Genomic DNA, 20410 nt, shown 5'->3' on the forward strand with positions numbered 1-20410 from the left:
ATATATATATATATATACATACATACATATACACACACACACACACACATATATATATATATATATATATATATATATATATATATATATATATATATATATATATATATATATATATATAAAATCTTTATAAATTAGATATATACTTCAGTCACTTTTAGTATTGATCAAAATGAATAGCTAAACCAATCAAAATAAAAGGGAAGGAGCAATGAATCAATTACAACTCGCCATTTAGTCATCATGATATGATAAAATCAATGATATTCATATTTTTCCTGCTCTTAATCGAGTTGTTCATGAAATAATATCATGACATATGGAAAATATCATTCGTAAATGTCTCTCAAGACAGACCGAAATGATACGAAAATCTTGCATAGAAGCGTTAATGACAGAAATTAGACTCCCAATTTGGCGAGTTATGTTAGTAGTATTGGCTAAGCTTATAAAACAAATGTATTTCATTTCAGCATTTTTGTAGTTTAATGGGATTACAATTCATTGTACCGTTCGCCGACTCCCTGTAAATATCTAAAATGTTTTGTTTATGAGCGAACAAAATGCTAATATAGTTAGTAGCTAAATTTTTCACAATCTATGATGACATACAGCATTTACCCTTGTTTATAACGCAAATTTAAAAACTCTAATCACTAACCAATCTGGCTTAATTATATACGCAAACGATCTACTGTTAGAGGTGGAATCACTATATGATAAAGATTAGAAAATATTTGAATATTATATGGAATTTCCGAATGAAAACGGGAATAAAAAAACAATGGTTATTGTTTGATGACCAATATTTATAGATTTTGTAACAAAAATACCAGAGATACAGTATGTGTGTGTGTGTATGCGCGTGTGTGTTTGTGTCTCAAGGGTTACACGCTTGTACGAATCAATATTATCATCATCTCCTCCTACGCCTATTGACACAAAGGACGTCGGTTAGATTTCGTCAGTCGTCTCTATCTTGAGCTTCCAAATCAATACTTCTCCATTCATCATCTACTTCATGGTTTATAGTCCTCAGCTTTGTAGCCCTGGGTCTTCCAACTCTTCTATTTCCTTGTGGAGCCCAGTTTAAAATCAGCGTGTATATATTAAAGAAGTTCTCTACCTTATAGAGGATATTCTAGAAGACATATCGTATACATTCCAACTACTGCACGTCTTAAAAGAATATCATCTAGTTGTATAAAAATCCATATTATTCTTCACACCATGGATGAACGCCTCCGTCTACATTTTGATTTAATTTGGAAACATATATGATTTACACAACGGCAGAGAGGTTGTTATGCTACGCTGCACAATATATTAAATGCTGGGAGAGGGAATTGTCCTTCAATAATAGCGCATCTTTGCACTCTGTCTCACATTAATTGTCTTTAGCAGTTTTTACAGTTTTTGTTTAATTCTCTCTTTTTCATGTTTGTTCTTTTTTTCAGAAATTTATTAAACAAGACTACAAAATTTACAGAACGAATGTCATAAGAAGCAAAACAGAATTCATAGCCATCATTACAAATTCATCGACTTAACATTCAAATAAAAAAATTACAAATATTAAAAAAGCACTATAACAAAACCAATAATTTTTCAAACTCAAATTACTTCACGAGTCTTGATTTTCAAGTTAATATAATATAGAATTCCGGTGATGCATTTTGGCGAATGCTTTTCGCTCTCCCCTGAATGCAAAAAGGCTTTAATACAGGTTTAGGACGGATCAGTAAAACGCCTCTTCAGAGGGGAAAGAGGCTTAACTCCTCCATACTGGGGTATTGTTGCTTTGCATTTTCTTGTTTTTATATTGCTGATATAATCCGAGAACGTTTTTCTTAATTTCTTAACTCTAAATGTTTAAACGTTTTCTCTCTACCCAAGAGGACATGGAGTCTGCGCGGATGGACTAAAAATTCTTTCAGACGTAACTCCTTATTCAATTCTAATTCACAATCTATTTGGTTTTGTTGATGTTAGTATTTTTTCCATTGGCTATACTCGCAGGAAAATTTCCGCAATCAGCTTCAGTATTTGCCGTTTAAATTGTCAAGCGATGTATGTTTTCTGGAAACGCAGCATATAATATAGACCTTTTTTTTACCAATGTTATTACCGTACAATACAGGTTTATGCTCTTCATTTAACCATAGGTTATAATGATGATTTCATATACATTACATTACATTTCATTACATTTTTTTCCGGACCATTAATAATTGTAAATTAAAATTCATTAGGTTTCGATTAACGAATACATTCAGTTCTCTTATTATTTGCTTAGAATGTTAACGACCATAAAGATAGAGCAAATAACAAAGTTATCAGAAATAAAGTCAAATGCATACTGAAACATAATGCAAAAATCTCTTGGCAAGAATAATTGAAATTTAATAAGGAATGAGAGAGAAATAGAATTTAGCGCTAACACTGATGGCAGTCTACTATTTACATTTCTTCTTTGACCAATTTTCTGAGCGAAAGTTTCCTTTTCCATATTATTGTCAATAACCGTACTTTTTTCGTTTGAATTTATCTCTGGGTTATTATTCATTTATTATAAGTATTATTCTGCGGCATTTCTCATATAAGTTTTGTCTCCTGTTTCTTATAATAACTCCTTCTTGAGTCTGAATATATATATATATATATATATATATATATATATATATATATATATATATATATATATATATATATATATATATTTATATATACATTTATATATATATATATATATATATATATATATATATATATATATATATATATATATATTTATATATATACACACCTAGATATATATATATATATATATATATATATATATATATATATATATATATATATACATATATATATCTATATATATATATATATATATATATATATATATATATATATATATATATATATATCTATATATATATATCTATATAAATATATATATATATATATATATATATATATATATATATACATATATATATATATATATATATATATATATATATATATATATATATATATATATATTTACATATATGTATGTATGTATACTCGTATATATAACTTTTATCACAAACTAACAGTTTCCCGGTTAACTTTTTTTCCTGTTTTCTTATATCTTGGACCTGGCTTCCATTAGCAATTTCAGACATATTTTCATGGCTAATAATCTTATTTTATCAAGCAAAAAAATGTCTTGAACTAAAGTGCCTTACCCAACCTAACTAAAGACGACGTGCCACCCTGTAAATTCCCCCCCCCCCCCCTCCCCAGGACGAAATATTTTTCATTATGCTAAGTGATTCACCTTGTTTAAAAATGTGAATCCTAAATTATCCACTATAGTATGATTGCCTCAGTTTTAAAGGTTTAAAGACCGCTCGTGAATGGCAGAGGCAAGGGATAGTGAAAATGCCCTAGAGACTGACCATATATCCATATGATCAGCGCCCAGGGCCCCACTCCAACCAGGCTGCCAGGCAATGGCTGATGACTCAAAATGTAGGTCTATAGGCTTCCCCAAAACCCATATCCTTAATTCACTATAGTCTATTTTATTTAGCGGTGCATATTTGCACCAACTCACAGGGGTGCCCTTTTAGCTCGGAAAGGTTTCTGATACCTGATTGGTCGGAAGTATTTTTGTCCGAACACCTTCATTGTTCTCAAATAATTACCAACACTAACCTATATTTCTCCGTCAGATATATGTTTTGTCAATAAACAATGTGAAAGAATAAATATATTATAAAGTATCGTCATGGTAAGTCTAAATTTGATAACACAATACGCCGAAGTCAACGACAGTAGCTTATTTTCGGATGCACGCTTTGTAATCTTGTAATTTTTCACATATTTTAACACAAATTGGGATAAATTACTCTCAGCATTAGTTAAACATGTTATTATAAACTTTCTTTGAATATCAGAATTTACCAAAAACATGGAATTAATAAAACCCTATATTTGTGAAAACTTATGGGGAGGTAAAAGAACAGCCTGCAGCGGCCTGGAGGGAAAACAATCCCTCCTGACTGTCATAGACGTAGTTTTTTTTCGTAACATAGTTCGGCCTATTCCTTTCGGTTTAAATAGTCTTGCATAGTCTCTCTTCGTAATATTTTGCTTAGTATTTTCCCACATTCCTGTGTCTATGACCAGAAGGGATTGTTTTCCCGCCAAGCCGCTGCAGGCTGTTCTTTTACCTCCCCATAAGTTTTCACAAATATAGGGTTTTATTAATTCCATGTTTTTGGTAAATTCTGATATTCAAAGAAAGTTTATAATAACATGTTTAACTAATGCTGAGTGTAATTTATCCCAATTTGTGTTAAAATGGGTGAAAAATTACAAAATTACAAAGCGTGCATCCGAAAATAAGGTGCTGTCGTTGACTTCGGCGTATTGTGTTATCAAATTTAGACTTACCATGACGATACTTTATAACATATTTATTCTTTCACTTTGTTTATTGACAAAACATATATCTGATGGAGAAATATAGGTTAGTAAATAAGTTTCGATTCACATTACTTGGTAATCATTTGAGAACAATGAAGGTGTTCGGACAAAAAACACTTCCGACCAATCAGGTATCAGGAAATTTTCCGAGCTAAAAGGGCACCCTTGTGAGTCGATGCAAATATGCACCGCTAAAATAAATAGACTATAGGATGGTGAGGTTCTAGACACTACAAGAAACTATCGAGCTTGAGCAGGACTCGAACCCTAGTCCGGCGATTGCCAACCAGAGACATTTCCAATAGAGGACGTGATTAACAAAGAGCCTGTTTTCCATAAGCCAAAGTTTGTCTTTAAAAAAAAAAAAGTGTTTAAAGTCAGAAACACAAAGAACAACATTGCCTTTTCTTGGTCTATGAAATACGAAATTTCTTACGGATACTCAAAATGTTAATAAACAGTAATTATCATATTTCAATGATTTAACACAATCTATGATTATGAAACCATATACCAGTAGATCTTCGTGTTTAAATGAAAGGGAATGTCCGCATAATAAGAAAGTAAGCAACCAGGGCAAAAAACCTCCTACCATGAGGATGGAAGAAATGTATAAAAATGCAGATAGAGTTTGTGTTGCAATGGAGGTAGGCGAATGGCCAATAAAAATAGTCCAGTGATAATGAAGAAGGCGTTGATTGGTCATTTGAATGATGATTGCAATGACAGCCCGGTTCTAATAACAATGGAAAATAGGAAATTGAACATATATTTTTACAGAAAACCATTCATTTGCGACACAAGTTTCATATTAAAAAGCGAGTCTGAAAAACCAGTGTCGTGATGTAATGAATACCAGCTCCATCGTATAGCTGAACTGTGTTTGTGTTAATATATTCTAAAGATACATCTTTAGCAAATCATGAACTTTCTATATGAGCTAAAAGAACATAAGACTATTGTAGTATCAATTCTTTTCACAAACATAAATGCTTAAAAAAGTTTTTCTAGCAACCCCTAAGCATCCACTTTTAAAGATTTCTTGAGCTTCTTTGACCTCTAGGACACTTTTATAACGACAATCATATTCAATCATTGACCTTATAAACCAGAGCGCTGCATGATGGCTGTAGCAATAGATAAAGGGCAGTCATTGCAAAAAATTAACCACCTACCAGCTTGGATAAAACTTCTTTTATGATTCGATAAATTCATTTGTAAAAATCATAATTAGTTTAGAAAATATATTGGATGAATATATATATATATATATATATATATATATATATATATATATATATATATATATATATATATATCTCTATATATAAATATACATATATATAAATATATATATATATATATATATATATATATATATATATATATATATATATATAAATATATATATATATATATATATATATATATATATATATATATATATATATATACATACTCATCCGTCCATATTATGACTTAATATTGAAACACTTATAAGTTATAAAACGTCAGACGGTTGGCACAGTACATCCAATGTTGGGAGATTCACATAATATCATTTGCTCTTGAAAGAGGGTTACCCTTCAATAATATCACGTCTCCCAACTCCGTCTCACGTTAATCATCTTTTGCAATGTTTTGCCTACTTCCCTTCGTTTCCTTTTTATTAATTTTTTCTGAAAGTGTATTAAATACTGCAATGAAATATATCTAACGAATTTCATGAAAAACAAAATGGAATTCGTAGCCATTATTATAAATTCATCGGCTTAATCTTGAATAAACAGCTATGAAATTTGAATAACGACTTAACCTTTAATCCTTATATTTTTGTATCTTAACTTTTCACTAACATAGCCATGATATTGAAATGTAAATCCCTCGTTTAAGAAATGTAATCCTGATGAAGAAGCTCCTAAAAAAAGTGATTTGAAGCACGTGTTGACAACAGACATTAAATGGAGAAAGGTAAATGCAGTTCCAATTTTATCCTAGAAACTAACTCGTGCTCTGTCCCGAGAGATGATGTTGAGTTTTACACAGCGAAGATATAGTTATCTATTATGTTTAAACCTAAAGTAAAATACTCAAGTGCCATATATATATATATATATATATATATATATATATATATATATATATATATATATATATATATATATATATACCTAAGCTACAATTCTACTTGAAAAATCATGTTACTATAACCAGAAGGGCTCCAACAAGGAAAAATAGCAGAGTCAGGAAAGGAAACAAGGATATAGATAAAATGCAAGAGAAGTAATGAACTATCAAAATAAAATACTTTTAAAACAGCAACAACATTAAAATAGATCTTCCATCTAAAAACTATAAAATCAAGAGGAAAGGAAATTAGATAGAACAGTAGGCCCGAGCGTACCCTTAAGCAAACTGTATGTATGTATGTATATGTATGTATGTATGTATATATATATATATATATATATATATATATATATATATATATATATATATATATATATATATATATATATATATATATATATATAAACAGAGAGAGAGAGAGAGAGAGAGAGAGAGAGAGAGAGAGAGAGAGAGAGAGAGCGAGGACTAGGCATTTATCAGGATCATAAAATTTTAAATACAGGTTCAACGGAGAGACTGACCTGCACAGTATTCAATTAGAAAAAATCAAAACTCATAATTGATGGTGTAACCCAATTACAGTTTACTGGGTGCAATGACTATTTTCTGGTAATTCTCATTGCCAGTTCATATGAATCGATATGAGGCAAACCTACAATGCGTTGATGTTTTTTGAATAGCCTAATTATTTTCATACGTGCTGAAAGTTAACATCAATGTTGAAAAGGATGAGAAATACTTTCATTAAAAAAAAAAAAAAAAAAAAAAAAAAAAAAAAAAAAAAAAAAAATTAAAAACTAAAAATTAATAAATAAACTTTAGAGGTACAATTGATTGTACACGTGTCATCTAGTTCTATATGCAATTCTAGTCTGCTTTTTATGTAATTAAGAAAGCTAGAATAAATATTTAAATTTATTTGAAAAAAGTTTTTAGGATCTAAACCAAAACTTTACCCCATATTCTGTATAACTTAAAAATTCTCTACAAGGAAACTACAAGTTTGCGATTATATTTTCATTTAGAAACACACACTCCCCTTTTCCTAGATACCGAATTTTTTTAGAGAAACGTTCAATTTGTCAATCACACGATTAACAGATCATCGTTATGAAGTACCTTTGTAAGAAGTCCTATTAGATTTCATGTATAGTCCTCTTGGACGATGCAAATTCTATGGATGTATATGTATTGTAATAAAAAAAAAAGAGAGAGAGAGAGAGAGAGAGAGAGAGAGAGAGAGAGAGAGAGAGAGAGAGAGAGAGAGAGAGAGAGAGAGAGAGACTTTTCCTCGCTTTACTCCTACCAGCTTGACGAGGGATTCAGTCGAATTTGGTTGGTACTGCTAGTGCCACAGCCCATCCTCCTCTGTTATCCACCACAAATGAAGCTTTATATGTTGAATCCCGTACTGCTGCTACCTCAGCGGTCACCAAGCTGACCGGAGGAAGTAGCAGGGCCTACCGGAACTGCGTCACAATTGCTCGCCATTCATTCCTATTTCTATTCCTCTTTGTATATATAAACTGATTTCATCAGTTGAATCCCCCACCCTTATACTTCATAAATGATGCTTACGATTTCGAAATTATATTTCGTAATTAAAGCATTGATGCAAAAAACCTCATTGCATATAATAACTAAAACATGAAGTGATTTATATCGACATGATTTATGCAGATGCAGCTGAGGAGCTCTGTCTTTGCTTTCGTTTTTGCTTATAATTTTCTTATGAATAAATGAAAGTCAAAATATGTTTTAATGCATAAACAATGAAAACGAACAAAAGAAAGTTTGGGAGTCTATAAATTAGTTAGATTAGTTAAGCAATTGTATAAATAAAAAATTACGGTAAATATATAAAGAAGAATGATATTTGGGATTTTAAATTAATTCCCTGTATACGCCTGGCAGAAAAATGAAATAAATAAACGCAAGAGAAGTTTTTTAAACATAAGAATTAACTTAAATATATATTTAATCCAGACATTTAACCTAGATAACTGAGGAAAATCAAAAATACCTTATGAAGTTTTCAGCGATAATAGTAGATCATTGATTATATTAATTTTAGGTAGGGTTATTTATCTGAAGGCTTATATAGATATACTAGTAAATATATATTTAAGTATATATATATATATATATATATATATATATATATATATATATATATATATATATATAATATATATATATATATATATATATATATATATATATATATATATATATATATGTATATATATATATGTATATATATATACTGTATATATATGTGTGTATGTGTGTGAGTGTGTGGGTGTGAATTGATCCATTAAGTGATTTAGGCCTACATTTCTTAACGTGAATTAATCATATAATAAAACTTGAATTGTAACAAATAATTGATTTCTGTCCATGAAATATATGTACATATTAGGAAAATTAATCAGCTAATGGAATAAAAATAAATATTACTTACAATTTCACTATTATCTACTCAAAACAGCAATATGAATTACTTACATAATGAGCCTTTTTAATCTGTTATAAGAAATTTTATTTTTAATTATGTTAATCGCTTCTCTCTGGGATAATACAATTTAGTAACCAAGAAACCAGGTATGGTTTCAAACAAGACGTGTAAATTTTCAAATAAAAATACTCTCATAGTTCTCCTCCACTTATTTTAGATATGACAATAAAATATTGTTGGATTTGTCAATTTAGGCAACTTATAGGTAACCTGAATTAACTGAAAAATATTATGGGATTTGTAGCCACTTTTCAACTAAGAGTTGAATAAAGCAGTTAGAAAACAATTGAAGGACTTTACAAACCACGGCACTGATAGTATATCCAAGTCACGAAAGATTTCCTTAAATTCCAAAAGTATTAAGACCATATAGTGTAATGCAACGGATATTCTAAACAGCCTGTATAAAAAAACAGTAAGGCCGTTATGTTTTAGAATATTATATGGCCTGTATTTATATACAGTGAATTGTGCTGTGCTAAGTTGGAAGACCAAGGCCCACATGGCTGAGGAATATGGAGCGTGAAGTAGGAGATGATGAATGGAGAAGTATTGATTTAAAGGCTCAAAATAGAAACGACTGGCGAAATCTAGCCGAGGCCCTTTGCGTCAATAGGCGTAAGAGGAGATGATGAACCTAGATTCTATGAAAACAAAGGCAATCCTTCTTGTTCTGGTGGATATTTTTTTAATTCGAAAGTTTTAAAAGACTAAGGAGAAAATACCTGCTTCCAGAATGGATGGATATATAATTTCTGAATGTCTGCAAGACATGTTAGTTATAATTACAACAAATTTGACACATAAACAATAACCATTCCATTCAAGAAATCTGGAATGCCCTGAAGATATTTCAGTTCCTTGAACCAGAGAGTTCCACGCTCAACTTAGGCTGTGTAAACAGTTCAGAAATTACCGTCACATCTAAGAAGGCTTTCATTAAATATTAATCATTCACTTTCAAACATGCATATCACATTAAGGCCAAACACTCTATGAAATCTCTTTTTTTTTCCCATGAACACTTGGTTGTCCCGTGTGTGTGCAGTAGCTGCTCGCTATCTACTGAGATAGAAATCCTCATTAATGAAGAGGCTAAATTTATATGTAAGGGAAGTTTTTCTTGTTTTAGTTATGTTTGTATTTGAATAAAATCTATACCGGAAAGTTTCATACTATTTCTTAGTGAATGGCAGCTTTGTGACATCTTGGTTCAGTGTAATAACAAGAAATAGGTATAGAAGTTTAAAATTCTATTGAAATCCATGATCAAAAATATAATTTGGAAATAAAATTAATAAATTTAGTTAAAAAAACAAAGATTACATCCTTATAATTTGTAATCTTTAAAAAATTCAAATTAACAAATCTTTCCTTAAAATACTGATGGTGTGCCTCAAACTTTTTATTGCCTAACTCACTGTGCCGTGAGATGAAAAAAAAGTTGAAAATCACTTGGCTAAAAGATGGAATAGCTTTTGAAAGCCAGCTTACGTAAAATGAATAGGAATACCTAAACTAAACATAATGCATATTTAAGTCGTAGATTAAGCAATCTTATTGAAATTAATTTCAAATTCCATTATTGTCTCAAATTAAGTAAGAAAAAAAAATATCACAGAGAAAATATTCTTTTAGTTAAAAAAAGATGTATGAAAGATTTGTTCGAGATTTATACTTGTATTATTTCTCTAGATGTTTTATGATGAACATTATTTAAACCTTTCACTGCCAGTAGTGAGATCAATTCTTTCAAGACCACACAAACCTTAGCATGTTGATATTTATTAGAAAGCTCACATCAAGACCTTTCTATTGAATATCAACTTTCTATAGTTTGAGCGATTATAAAAGAGAGTCGCCTTTTACAAATTTTGACTAAATCGCCAATTAAACGGAAATTAGTATTTCTTACGTTTGTTTATTAGTATATTTATATATGTATTTATTGAAGTAAGGAGGACTTTTCTCTTAAACTATTAAAATAACTAGTTAAATTACATTTATATGCTTGGTACCATCTAAGTCCTGCTTGCTTACTACGAGCTAAGTAATTAGCTAACAAGCCTGCTAATCACGCCATTTTCTCTTTACTTGGGAGGTTCATGGATATACCCAAGTCAGTCTGGCCTAGCATACCATACCGTCCATATCTTCACTGGCAGTATTTCGGCACGAAGATTTGAGCTGCTAGATTCGTGCTACAAGATTTTTATTATTGAATTTGTGCTGTGCTGCTATTTTACCGTACGATGTTTGGGTTGAGTAATTCAAGTGTTTCCGCATTGACGAAGTTATTCAACATGATCTAACTTCCCTTAATTTGGACTCTGAGCTTCCTCCGACATGAAACTTTAAACTTCGAGGGCATTCGACTCGTCTCATAGCTTGCATGGATAAAGGTGAGAACCAAGCATTGTTAGGGGTTTCTAAATGTTTAATGGTAATCCTTATCCGTTGCCTTAAGCCTTCAAAGCACCAATATAAAAATAGATTCCTTCCTCTCTGATAGATATATATATTGTGTACTATTAAACTAATTGTGATATTTGTACAATACTTTCGCTTAGGTATAATTGGTGAAGCTAGGTCGTCCTGGGTTATCATCCTGCGTTCATCTTTCTTATTTATATTATTGGTAAGACTTTATATTAGATTTAATTCGAAGGGTGAATGTTATATTGAATACATTATGCAAAATTATATTGCTTATATTTATAGCTTCAGGACAGTGTTTGATGTCGGAATGTATTTCATTTTCCAGGATATCATTTATCCATATGTTTAATTGAAGTGGCTGAGTCCGAGGATAAATTCCCTGTTTCTTACATTGGCGAGCACTTCCAACATTATCGGTAATGGCTTATTAGGTTTATATAGATCATATATGCAATTTACGATTTATTCATATATACGTTGTTCAAATTGGATTCATATAATTTCCTTTCTTTTATTATATTTTGATATATTCCTTTTTGTTGTTTATACAGGTGAGGTTGGAAAAGCTGAAAGTAGTTTGGAAATTACCCCTAGTTATAACCACCTTCAAGCAATCGGAATAGACAATTTATTGCATTTTTACTTCTCTGAAATGTTTATAATAAATTTGGTGAATTGTTTTGAAGAGTTTTCCTAACTACCATTGTAGAATGTTCAAATTTCAGCTTATGGCGCCCAACGTGGGGCTTTGATGGAGACAGCTGAATTTGCCGGAGTAAAATTCTTGTGTTTGAGGGTTGCTCAGAGTCCAATAATCAATTTTCTTTTCTAGCTCGTTATATTTTGTTAATTATGAATAAGTTACAGGTATTTGTAGGTCAGCGGAAGACTATTAGGAAAAAGGTCACCGAATGTTTTAATAATGTTAATAATTATGATTCCTTTAATCCTTCTGAGCGTTTGTCTGAGAGAGCTATTCTCTTACACTATAAGGAAAAGTTGTCTGATCTCGATAGTAAGATTCTAACTGAGAAATTCTTTAATAGAGAAACTGTAGTTGAGGCTGATTTGGAAACTGAATTAAATTCCTGTCAAGATTATTTGGATAAAATTGAAAGGTTATTGCCCTTGCTTGATGTTTCTGAAAATCCTCGTTCTAATGTAACTGATACTGCTAGAAGCTTGCTTAAGCAGCCCACAGCTCCTCTTCCAAAATTTAGTAGTAGAGAAGGGGAAGATTTTTTAAGGTTCATAACCGCGTTTGAAAACACAACCAGTGCATTTAGTTATCCTGATAGGGATTTGTTGCTTTTACTAAAACAGCAAATAGATGGTAGAGCTAAGTATTTGTTGTATAGCTTAGAAGCTGACAAGCAATCTTATAAAGATGCCAAAGAGTTGTTGGTTTCAGCTTTTGCTTCTAAAGAAGCTAGAATAAATTCTACCATCCAGAAATTGTTGAATCTTAAGCTTGGAGAGAAGGATGATCCTTTCATATATATCTCAAATCTGAGAACTATTTGTGAGGCTGTTAGGACATTAAAAATTGATGCTAATGAGTTTACAAGGTTTTTTGCTTGGCGTGGTATTAATGATAATTTCAAGAGTCACTTGGTTCAAATCACCACGAAAACTCACCCCTCTTTGGATGATATTCTCGATAATTTTTTTAATGCTAGTGAGAGGTACGAAAGTACTAAAGGTAAAACTCCTCAAGAGATTAAGTTTAGAAATAAGTTCAGAAATACTCCTGTTAAAGACAGTACTGATAGTTTGGCCATTAAAACTAAAGTAATGGAAAGTAAATCTTCTGTACCAAACTGTCTCCTTTGTAGTAGAAGTGATAGTAAGGAAACTAATCATTATGTTAATAAATGTCAGAAATTCTCTACTCCTGCAGAAAAAGTTCACATAATTGAGTCTTTCGGAGGTTGTGTAAAATGTGGAATGTTAAACCATATGTCTAGCGAGTGTAGGTTTAGGTTTAAAAAGCGTTGCATAAATTGTAATGGTTATCACATGAGTTACCTTTGTGTGTCAGAATCTGCAAGGGATGGATCATCTCGGACTAATAAACTTAATTCTAATGCCAAACAGGAGGCTAGCAGTGGAGTTGCTGTAACACACCAGTACTCGACGAATTCCATATTGCCCACATTTACTTTTTCTCTTGAGGGCAATGATAGTGTCTATAGGGGTTTGAAGGACAGCGGTTCTCAGAGTACATTTGTGTCTGCTAGATTAGCAAATTCATGTAAGTTTAAAATTGTTCACTCAAACATTGAGCTCACTGTCAAAGGTTTTAATGAGAGTAAAAGGTACTGTACTAAAGTTATTAAGATGCCTCTTAGGATTGGAGATTCAGTGGAGCATATTTTGGCAATTGTGGTTCCGGAGATAAGCATTAATTTGGAGTTACCCTTTCTTGGTGAACTTGTTGAAGCTGTGCACAGTAAAGGGTTAGTTCTTGCTGATAAATTGTTGAATAGTAATTTGAGGAAAATTGATAATGTGCATCTTTTGCTGGGCACAGATTCTTTCAGTTGCTTAACGGGAAACGAGATAGTGATTGGTAATGCGAGTCCCTCTGTGTACATTGAATCTAAGGTAGGAATAATGCTCACTGGTAATATTGAAGCTTTGCTTGCCAATTTCAGAGGTACAGATGGGGGATTGGGAGCTTGTTTATCAGTAAGTAAGGAAGCTAATTGTTCTAATATCCATGTTTATAGCAATTCATTTTTTCTTAGCAATAATGTTGATATTTTGGAAGAGAATTGCCTATCAGGGTTTACTACTAATACATTTTTTTCAGTCCTTAATGATAAGGGTGATATTTTGGAGGGACAATTGCAGCGTGCCACTGATCAAATTCTCGAATCTGAGTGCAAATATTTCTTGAATTATGATCAAACGAATTATTGTGAAACTAATACAGACCTTGACGAAAAGTTAACTGAATTTACTTTAAAACAGATTAGTAGAAGATCTGACGGAAGGATAGAAGTTCCTTTGTCATGGAATACCAAAGTGTCTCATTTACTTTCTAAAAATGAGGTGTTATCTAAGCTCATACTTAGGTCAAACCTTAAGAAGCTCAGGAAGAATGAAGGTCATTTACAATTAGTTGATCAAACTTTTAAAGAGCAGATTAAGTTGGGTATCATTGAGCCAATATATGATTTAGAGGTTTACAAGGCTGAACATCCCTACTTCTCTTTTTTGCCTCATATGCCTATTTTTAAGCTAGACAGAGAGTCGACTAAATGTAGGGTAGTGTTTTTGTCTAATCTCAAGGAATCTTCTAAAAGCACATCTTTATCACATAACCAGTGTATGTTTTCAGGACCTATTTTGAATCAGAAATTGTCATCATCTTTCCTTAATTTACGGTTTGATAATTATTTGTTAGTTTTTGATTTGCAGAAGGCGTTTAATATGCTTGCTTTAAGTGAAGCTGACCAAGCTAGATTACTGTTTTATTGGTACAAGAATGTTAGTAAGGGAGATTTTTCCTTGGTTGCATTTAAGAATGTTAGGCTTCCGTTTGGATTAAGATGCAGCCCATTTTTACTTATGATATCTCTGTATTACATATTAGTTGCACAAGCATCTGACCAGTCAATGTTGTCTGAATTGAAGCATTCAATATATTCACTTATATATATGGATAATGGAGCTGTCACTTTCAATGATTCAGAGAGTTTACATTGGGCTTATAAACAGATTCCATGTATTTTTGAGCCATACAATTTTAAGGTTCAACAGATTGTCACTAATGATAGGGATTTACAGGATGTAATTGATGCAGAGAATAGAGTAGTCACTCCTGAAATAAATAAGCTGTTCGGTCTAACATGGGATAGGTACTCTGATGAGATATTTACAAAGCCCATTAATCTAAATGCTGAAGCTAAGACTAAAAGGTCCATATTGCAAACTATTGCTTCCCAGTTCGATATCTTTGGATTTAATATGCCATTATTTAACAGGTGTAGATTATTTATGCATAAATTACAGTGTCGAAAGAAACTTGGATGGGATCAAATACTATCTCAGGAGTTGCAGAAGGAATGGCAAAATATTTCAAAGCAGTGTAACAGAGCAGCACCTTTACGTATTTCTAGATCTGTTGGTCCTCGTAATGGTGAATATAGTATTGTAGTGTTTACAGATGCCAGTCGTGATATATATGGATGTGTCCTTTATTTGCTTCATAATGAGTCTAATAAGCTTAGCTTCGTTCATGCCAAAAATAGGCTAGTTAATAAACAGCTAGATGGCAAGTCGATACCAGCCCTTGAGTTAAATGCAATAAGTTTAGGAGTAGAATGTGCTATGGAAATTTTCAATGACTTATCTGGGTCACATTGCATGAAGCCTCTACAGATTGTGAATATAACTTTATATACAGATTCCATTTGTGCTTTACATTGGCTTAATGCATCTTCATCTAAACTAGATAAAATGAATAAACACACAACATTTGTTCGCAACAGGATTCATAATATTCAGAGAAAGTGTGAAATGTTTCCTGTCACTTTTAAATTTGTTTCTGGTAAGGCAAATCCTGCAGATTTGGTGACAAGATGTGTGTCGTATAATCAACTCATGAATTCAAATTATTTTTCAGGACCTAGTTTGGATGAAGCCAATATTCCAGAGCTATCAGTCACAATACCAGCATTTGAAATTGGTGAAGAGAGCAATTGTTCCCATGGTCTTTCTGTGCTTTTGTCCAGTGCGGAGCCTCTCATTGATATTAACAGGTTTTCCAGTTTTAGGAGACTAGTGCTAGTATATCGGAGAGTTTTGATGTGTGTCCAGAAATGGAAAGTTAGAGCAGGGTTGAAGTGTGATAATGACGATTTTAGTACTCCCTACTTTGTTCAAGCCCTTAATTTATTGATATCTTTTGAGCAGAAGAAATATTTTTCTGAAGTTTTTGAATATTTCAGTCAAGTTAATGTGCCTATTAAAGACATTCCTTCTATTGTGACAAAGTTTAACATATTTTTTGATGAGCAAGGTTTGCTTAGTGTAAGAAGTAAATTTAAGAAGTGGTATTTAAACAAAGATAACAAGTTCCCCATTCTACTGCCTAATGATAGTTATCTCACAAGACTTATTATAATGAATGCTCATGATAAATTACTTCATTCTGGTAGTTATGCCGTATTGACCGAATTAAGAAGAAATTATTTCATACCCAAACATTTTTCTACTGTTAAGAAAGCTTTGAAGCAGTGTGTTCATTGCCGTCGGTTCAATAGTCGTAGCATTAAACTTAATCAGAATTCCTATAGAGATTTCCGTTGTAATCCACCTAATGTACCTTTTGCCAATATATTTATAGATTATCTTGGTCCATTTTCAGTTAAAGTTAGTGGTGGGACACATAAAGTATGGTTATTATGTTTGACTTGTACTTGGTCTAGAGCAATTAATATGAAGATAGTTAAAAGTTTAAATGTAAGTGAATTTTTAAGAGCTTTTCAGATGCATTGCTTGGAGTATGGGATCCCTCAGTTGTGCATTAGTGATCAGGGATCGCAGCTTGTAGCCGGAGCTAATATTATTACATCGTTTATCAGGGATCCAGAAACTTTACTTTATTTTGAAGAAAATAATGTTGCCCCTCTTTCCTTTCAACAATATTCCAAAGGTGCTAGTCAGTTGGGATCTATGGTTGAGGTGTGCGTTAAAATGGTAAAAAGGTTAATTTTTGGAGCAATAAAGAATAACATTTTATCCTATTCGGATTTTGAATTTTTAGTATGTAATGTGATCCATCTCGCTAATAGACGTCCCATAGCTTTTAAGGAAGTTGTTAGAAATGATAGTGAAGATTCTCTTCCTGAACCAATCACCCCTGAACATTTGATCAGAGGGTATGAGCTGTCTTCCTTAAATTTGATTCCTGAATTGCAGAGCATTCCACAGGATCCAGATTTTGATTCCAGAGACATAGAGAGGAGTTACCAGGGGTTGTGCAAGGTTAAAGAAAATCTTAATAATATTTATCATAATGAGTTTTTAGGTAATTTATTATATCAAGCTATTGACCGAAAGGACAGGTATCGTCCGGTTTCTCATGCATTGATAAAGCCAGGAGATGTAGTACTTGTGAAGGAGGAACATACTAAAAGGAGTAATTATCCCCTAGGATTAGTTCGCGAAGTTGTAAGTAATGATTTGGGAGAGGTGACACAAGTAACTGTACTGAAAGGGAAAACTAAAAAGATTAGTAAGTTACATGCAAGTCAAATAATTCCTTTCCTTGAGATTAATACTACTGATGATGTAGTTTGTAATACTGATAATAAGAATGTTCCTGGTGCTGATAGAAAGAAAATTTCCTCGCGGCCTAAAAGAAAAGCTGCTACGGTAAGTGAGGAAAGAACAAGAAAAATGTTGCTCTAATTTCATATGTTCATTTACAGCGATGAAGATTTTTTACCTTTGAAAAATCTTCATCCTCTTCCGTGGACTAAACGGAAATTAGTATTTCTTACGTTTGTTTATTAGTATATTTATATATGTATTTATTGAAGTAAGGAGGACTTTTCTCTTAAACTATTAAAATAACTAGTTAAATTACATTTATATGCTTGGTACCATCTAAGTCCTGCTTGCTTACTACGAGCTAAGTAATTAGCTAACAAGCCTGCTAATCACGCCATTTTCTCTTTACTTGGGAGGTTCATGGATATACCCAAGTCAGTCTGGCCTAGCATACCATACCGTCCATATCTTCACTGGCAGTATTTCGGCACGAAGATTTGAGCTGCTAGATTCGTGCTACAAGATTTTTATTATTGAATTTGTGCTGTGCTGCTATTTTACCGTACGATGTTTGGGTTGAGTAATTCAAGTGTTTCCGCATTGACGAAGTTATTCAACATGATCTAACTTCCCTTAATTTGGACTCTGAGCTTCCTCCGACATGAAACTTTAAACTTCGAGGGCATTCGACTCGTCTCATAGCTTGCATGGATAAAGGTGAGAACCAAGCATTGTTAGGGGTTTCTAAATGTTTAATGGTAATCCTTATCCGTTGCCTTAAGCCTTCAAAGCACCAATATAAAAATAGATTCCTTCCTCTCTGATAGATATATATATTGTGTACTATTAAACTAATTGTGATATTTGTACAATACTTTCGCTTAGGTATAATTGGTGAAGCTAGGTCGTCCTGGGTTATCATCCTGCGTTCATCTTTCTTATTTATATTATTGGTAAGACTTTATATTAGATTTAATTCGAAGGGTGAATGTTATATTGAATACATTATGCAAAATTATATTGCTTATATTTATAGCTTCAGGACAGTGTTTGATGTCGGAATGTATTTCATTTTCCAGGATATCATTTATCCATATGTTTAATTGAAGTGGCTGAGTCCGAGGATAAATTCCCTGTTTCTTACATTGGCGAGCACTTCCAACATTATCGGTAATGGCTTATTAGGTTTATATAGATCATATATGCAATTTACGATTTATTCATATATACGTTGTTCAAATTGGATTCATATAATTTCCTTTCTTTTATTATATTTTGATATATTCCTTTTTGTTGTTTATACAGGTGAGGTTGGAAAAGCTGAAAGTAGTTTGGAAATTACCCCTAGTTATAACCACCTTCAAGCAATCGGAATAGACAATTTATTGCATTTTTACTTCTCTGAAATGTTTATAATAAATTTGGTGAATTGTTTTGAAGAGTTTTCCTAACTACCATTGTAGAATGTTCAAATTTCAGCTTACCAATGGCAGTGAAAGGGTTAATCTATAAAGCTTTAAATTGGCTTACGTACTTTATCTGCTCGTTATACAAAGTTGATTTTTAAGCCTAAGTTCTTCGAGTGCCTTCCTCTCCCCTCGAAGACCACATTATTCGGCTTTGCTGAAATCTAAATAAAAATTTTAAGTGAATGTCTTCACAAAACGCCATATTTCTAACAGAGAAGGGAGGTGATCTCGTTATATACCGAGGAAAGATTTTATTTAAAGATTATAGCCCAGCGGCATAGTAAGAAATATGAAACCAATTGTTCAAATTGTTCTAAAAGCACCAAAATTGGCACACATGTGGATTAATACATTCTGAACAATTTTGGATATGGAGGCATTCAAGATTCTCCCCGTAGCACATTTGGCGGCCATTTTTCAAAATGGCCGCTATTTACCGTTAGCGTCATTGAATATGTACCATAATTTGTCTTTTTGTGGATGCTAAAGGTGATAAGTGTGCTAGAGGTGATAAGTATTGTACAATTACACATACTTCTGTGCTTACCAAATAATTTGGCTACCATTTCACAAGAAAATGAATTTTACTTTGCAGCGGCAGCGTTGGTGGCAGTGACGGCGGCTGCAGTAATAGTATAGTGTTGATAGTCATGGTGCTTGTAGTAGTAACTTGTGGTAACATGGTGGTGTTTTGTGTCTTTGCAGGTGAGGCAGCAGCAGCACCACCTGACATCAGAGACGCGTTGTTCCAGACTGCAGCCATGGCAAAGAAGTTCCAACTGGTCGATACTTTTGAGCAACGTACTCCCACAACACCTCCTGAGACAAACTGGAAGCTGTGTCTTGTATGTCAAGAGGAGACAACAGAGTCACTTGTCTGCCCAGTACTGTCTAAACGCCGAGACCCTGGGAGTGGATACACGACAATGGCTGCAAACTTGGTCAAATTTGATGAACTCGGAGAACTGCCAAGAACTGTTCAGTTACAGAGACTAGATGAAGGACAAGGTGTTGAGGCGACAATGGTTGCCCACTAGGCCAAGTGGCATAAAACATGTATGCTCAAATACAATAACACAATGCTACG

General features: G+C 32.4%; 1 protein-coding gene across 1 annotated transcript; it reads left to right on the plus strand.

Annotated features, from left to right (window-relative positions):
* Positions 1-11031: 11031 nt before the first annotated feature.
* LOC137644062 (uncharacterized) lies at positions 11032-19326 on the plus strand. The gene is made up of 7 exons (XM_068376965.1): positions 11032-11532; positions 11701-11768; positions 11895-11985; positions 12121-18571; positions 18740-18807; positions 18934-19024; positions 19160-19326. The coding sequence occupies exon 4, from the start codon at positions 12422-12424 to the stop codon at positions 17990-17992; it is 5571 nt and encodes a 1856-aa protein (XP_068233066.1). The 5' UTR covers positions 11032-11532; positions 11701-11768; positions 11895-11985; positions 12121-12421; the 3' UTR covers positions 17993-18571; positions 18740-18807; positions 18934-19024; positions 19160-19326.
* Positions 19327-20410: the final 1084 nt, after the last annotated feature.

Source organism: Palaemon carinicauda, chromosome 7 (genome assembly GCF_036898095.1).
Source record: "Palaemon carinicauda isolate YSFRI2023 chromosome 7, ASM3689809v2, whole genome shotgun sequence".
Lineage (NCBI taxonomy): Eukaryota > Metazoa > Arthropoda > Malacostraca > Decapoda > Palaemonidae > Palaemon > Palaemon carinicauda.

Coding starts and splice junctions, on each gene's coding strand:
- LOC137644062 (XM_068376965.1), top strand. CDS start 12,422: ATGAATAAGTTACAGGTATTTGTAGGTCAGCGGAAGACTATTAGGAAA.